This window comes from Paramisgurnus dabryanus, chromosome 13, assembly GCF_030506205.2.
Source record: "Paramisgurnus dabryanus chromosome 13, PD_genome_1.1, whole genome shotgun sequence".
NCBI classification, from domain to species: Eukaryota; Metazoa; Chordata; class Actinopteri; order Cypriniformes; family Cobitidae; genus Paramisgurnus; species Paramisgurnus dabryanus.
Window position 1 is genome coordinate 37939849 of NC_133349.1, and position 3649 is coordinate 37943497.

At 37.6% G+C, this 3649-nt stretch overlaps 1 protein-coding gene across 1 annotated transcript; it reads right to left on the bottom strand.

The window, feature by feature from the left end:
• Positions 1-617: 617 nt before the first annotated feature.
• Positions 618-3392, bottom strand: LOC135741732 (uncharacterized). The gene is made up of 4 exons (XM_065260501.2): positions 3069-3392; positions 2763-2918; positions 2386-2478; positions 618-1030 (listed from the first exon to the last, which is right to left on the bottom strand). The coding sequence occupies exons 1-4, from the start codon at positions 3168-3170 to the stop codon at positions 713-715; spliced, it is 669 nt and encodes a 222-aa protein (XP_065116573.1). The 5' UTR covers positions 3171-3392; the 3' UTR covers positions 618-712.
• Between the last annotated feature and the right edge of the window lie 257 nt (positions 3393-3649).

Genomic DNA, 3649 nt, shown 5'->3' on the forward strand with positions numbered 1-3649 from the left:
GTTTTCAACAAAATGGTCTCAAGTACAAAGCAGGCATTTGTGGTGTTTAACAAACAATGAGTGAACCAACATTGAGCACTTAAAACTTTAAGTACATATATGACAGAGAAACATGTCACCCAGAACACTGTTGCATCCACACAAAAAAGATCAAATGAATACAAACTTTTAAGTGTTTACAATAAAATGGTTTCAAGTACAAAGCAGGCATTTAACAAAGTTTTAAGTGCTCAATGTTGGTTCACTCATTGTTTAAGTACATGCATGACAGAGAAACATGTCAACCAGAACACTGGTGCATGCCACACACACAATAAAATATAAAATGGTAAATGAACTTAAGTGTGAAGCACTTCAACACTCTCTATCACTTTAACACTGTAAACTGGAGTGGTGGCGGCATGACCTCCCTCAGCATTAATGCTGTGAAAAAAATTCTTGACACGCGTTACATGACAAAGAAACATGTCACCCAGAACAGTGGTGCGTGTCACAAAAAAAAGAAAATTTTTTCAATTCAATGGTTTCAAGTGCAAATCAGTCCTTCATGTAAAACGCCAATCTTTCAATGTTGGTTCACTCATAAAGTTTGTTTCAAGTGCAAATCAGTCCTTCATGTAAAGCGCCAAACTTTCAACGTTGGTTCACTCATAAAATTTGTTTCAAGTGCAAATCAGTCCTTCATGTAAAACGCCAAACTTTCAATGTTGGTTCACTCATAAAGTTTGTTTTTAAGCATCTGTACCTTGGGTGAGAGTCTGGAAGCATCCAGCTGCAGGAAGATTTTCTGAAGCACCTCAAAGAACATTTTTAGTTCCTGAGGATAGCTGAGGTTCATTGCATATATGACACCCATTAAGATTGCACATGCAGAAGCTATGTCTCCCAAGTCATGAAGCACTTCAACACCCTCGATCACTATTCCAACATCAACTGGAGTGCTGTTGGCATCACCTCCCTCAGCATTAATGCTGTAGATGCCAAAGACAAGTTCATCAAGCTCCCTCTGGGCAGTACAGCCATCTGAATCCTTTCCACATACAAAAAAAAAGGACAACAATGAAATCACCAGCCAATTATAAAATTCCAAAGAGCTCATTTCCATTGCAGTTTTCTAAATAAATGTTTAAAAAAAAGTGCTTGATTACTAACTCATTGTGGTATATGGCTTTTAGGAATGTCAATTATGGTCTAGACTAAATCAAGTTTATGATCGTTTGATCTTAAAAAATGGAAGAACTATAATCTTATTAAAATAGAACTTATGGCAGAGCTGATGTAAGATGGCTTCAGATCATACAGGTGTACTTACTAAAGTGGCCATCAAGTGTACAAAATCAGTTTGGACAAAACTGATTTTTTGTCCAAACTGATTTTGTTAATCTCAATCTGTTGGAAGCTGATCAGCTCATCAGAGTGCTGAAGTTTGTCCAAACTGATTTTGTACACTTGATGGCCACTTCAGTAAGTACACCTGTATGATCTGAAGCCATCTTACATCAGCTCTGCCATAAGTTCTATTTTAATAAGATTATAGTTCTTCCATTTTTTAAGATCAAACGATCATAAACTTGATTTAGTCTAGACCATAATTGCCATTCCTAAAAGCCATATACCACAATGAGTGTGTTTACATGCACAGTCTTACACAGATTATGCTTAATAAACTGATAACATGTGCGGTCACCCTGCTGGAAAAACCAGCAAGACAAGCATATGTTGTGTTTTGGTGCTGGTATGCTGGTGACCACCAGCACCCAACAAGCATGGGAATGATGCTGGTATATGCTGTTTTTAAGCAGGGCATGTAAACTCATAAAACGGGTTTTCTTGTAAAGGAAAAAGCCCCTAAGTTGCACAAGCAAAAACTGATCGACACAGGTAACTTTTTTGCTCATTACCCCAATTTTGCGTTGCAAGTAAACACCTTAACCAGTTTTCACGCAGTTTTGTTCACGTGTGCATGTCTCCGCGTGTGAAAGATAAACGTCACACGTGGAAGCACAAAGTAACACATAAAAGTCTGCATTCAACTTAAGCAATTGACAGAGAAACTGTGGAAATAAAATCTCATGTTACATTTTCAAGTGTAGATATGAGAAGAGATATGACAAGCATAGCTTAAAACAGATTTCCCATTGGCTTTTAGGCAGTGAAAATACGGACTGCGAGAAACCTGATAAATCTCCAAATGTAAACGCAGTTTTCTGCAGTTTATTGATTTGCATGTAAATGCAAGAAAACAGGTTTATATAATAAACAGATTTTTGATACTTATCCGCTTATTCTGTGCATGTATACGCACCCAATGTTAAATGGATAATTTGATATTCTTAAGAGCCCTAGACCACAGTTACTGCTGCAATAATTGTTAGCATTACCTACCATATACTCTTTGAAGAGACTGCTCGGATTTTCATTTAGATAGATACAAAGTGCCCGGAGGAGGCACTCCCTCTTCTTTTCAACGGTTTCATTCTAAATAAGAAAAAAAACAGCATTAATATAATATACACCTATTGCATCAGTATATCAGTTTCCTCAAAATTCTGGTCATTTATCCAGTGTGTGTAGATACGAAATAGCAATTATTTAAATGGGGAAAAAATTCTGTTAATCTCAAAAATCTTTGTAAAAATAAAATAAAATAAATAAATTCATATGGGGTGCATTTGCAGATGTTATTGGTTTCTGAAAAATGACAACACAAACTAGACAAAATGTACTTATTCCTAAATGTGTTCTACAAGAGTTAACTATACCCGTGCAGTCGGTGCAAAGATGAGGTCAATTTGCCTTCCTTTAGATCCACCTGCCTTCTTCAGCACTCTGATGAGCTGATCAGCGTGGTGGTCAAGTTGTGCAAAAAACTTTGTGACGAGGGGAACAGTGGTAATTCTCAGAAATTCTGCTTCCACCTTTGAATAATGTCCACAAACAAAATGTTATTGATGTATACTACAATTATAATGAAAGACACTATGTTACTATATTCTTTAATTCCTTCACATGGTCATTTAATGCATTATACAACATTGTTCATTGATGTTTTAATAAGCCGTTTATACCTCAGGCACAGTGAACAGTCCTGGCCATCTGGTCTTGAACTCCGATATCATGGGTTGGTCTCTGACTACCTCCCGTCTCCTGTACGCAAAGGTCTTGGCCATCTTCTCCTTAATAACTGCATTGTTGTGTCTTTTTTTTGACCTCAGACAATAGTGACACTCTTTCGCCTTCAAGGCTGTCCTGGGTCTCGCCAGCAGGAAAAGGGGGGCAGAAATTTACTTCTGCCTTTCTGGGTTTTTTAACCTTATAGGCCGGCTGGCACTTATCTGCAGGTTTGTTTTTGAGGGAATTAATGCTCATTTCTGGGCACCCCAAGTTTCTTAATTTTGTCCTATAGTTGGCCATCTTGTACTTGAGGCTAATTTTCCATCCATAGTAACCACTAGAGGATCCCTGTTCGCTCAAACATGGGTGAGCTTTGATTAAAGCTTCAGCAACAGATTCTATTTCCAAATTTGAAGGATACGCCTTGAAATTAATTATTTTCTCAGCCAGACTTTCCAAGATGTCCGACTTCAGTTTGTGGCTGGGGTTTAGGAAAACTCTGTTTGACATGAAGGCCTGGTTTGCACTTTGAAGT

Coding starts and splice junctions, on each gene's coding strand:
- LOC135741732 (XM_065260501.2), bottom strand. CDS start 3,170: ATGGCCAAGACCTTTGCGTACAGGAGACGGGAGGTAGTCAGAGACCAA. Junction 2,919..3,068: donor GACTGTTCACTGTGCCTGAG/GTATAAACGGCT, acceptor CATTATTCAAAG/GTGGAAGCAGAATTTCTGAG. Junction 1,031..2,385: donor GTCTCTTCAAAGAGTATATG/GTAGGTAATGCT, acceptor GTATGTGGAAAG/GATTCAGATGGCTGTACTGC.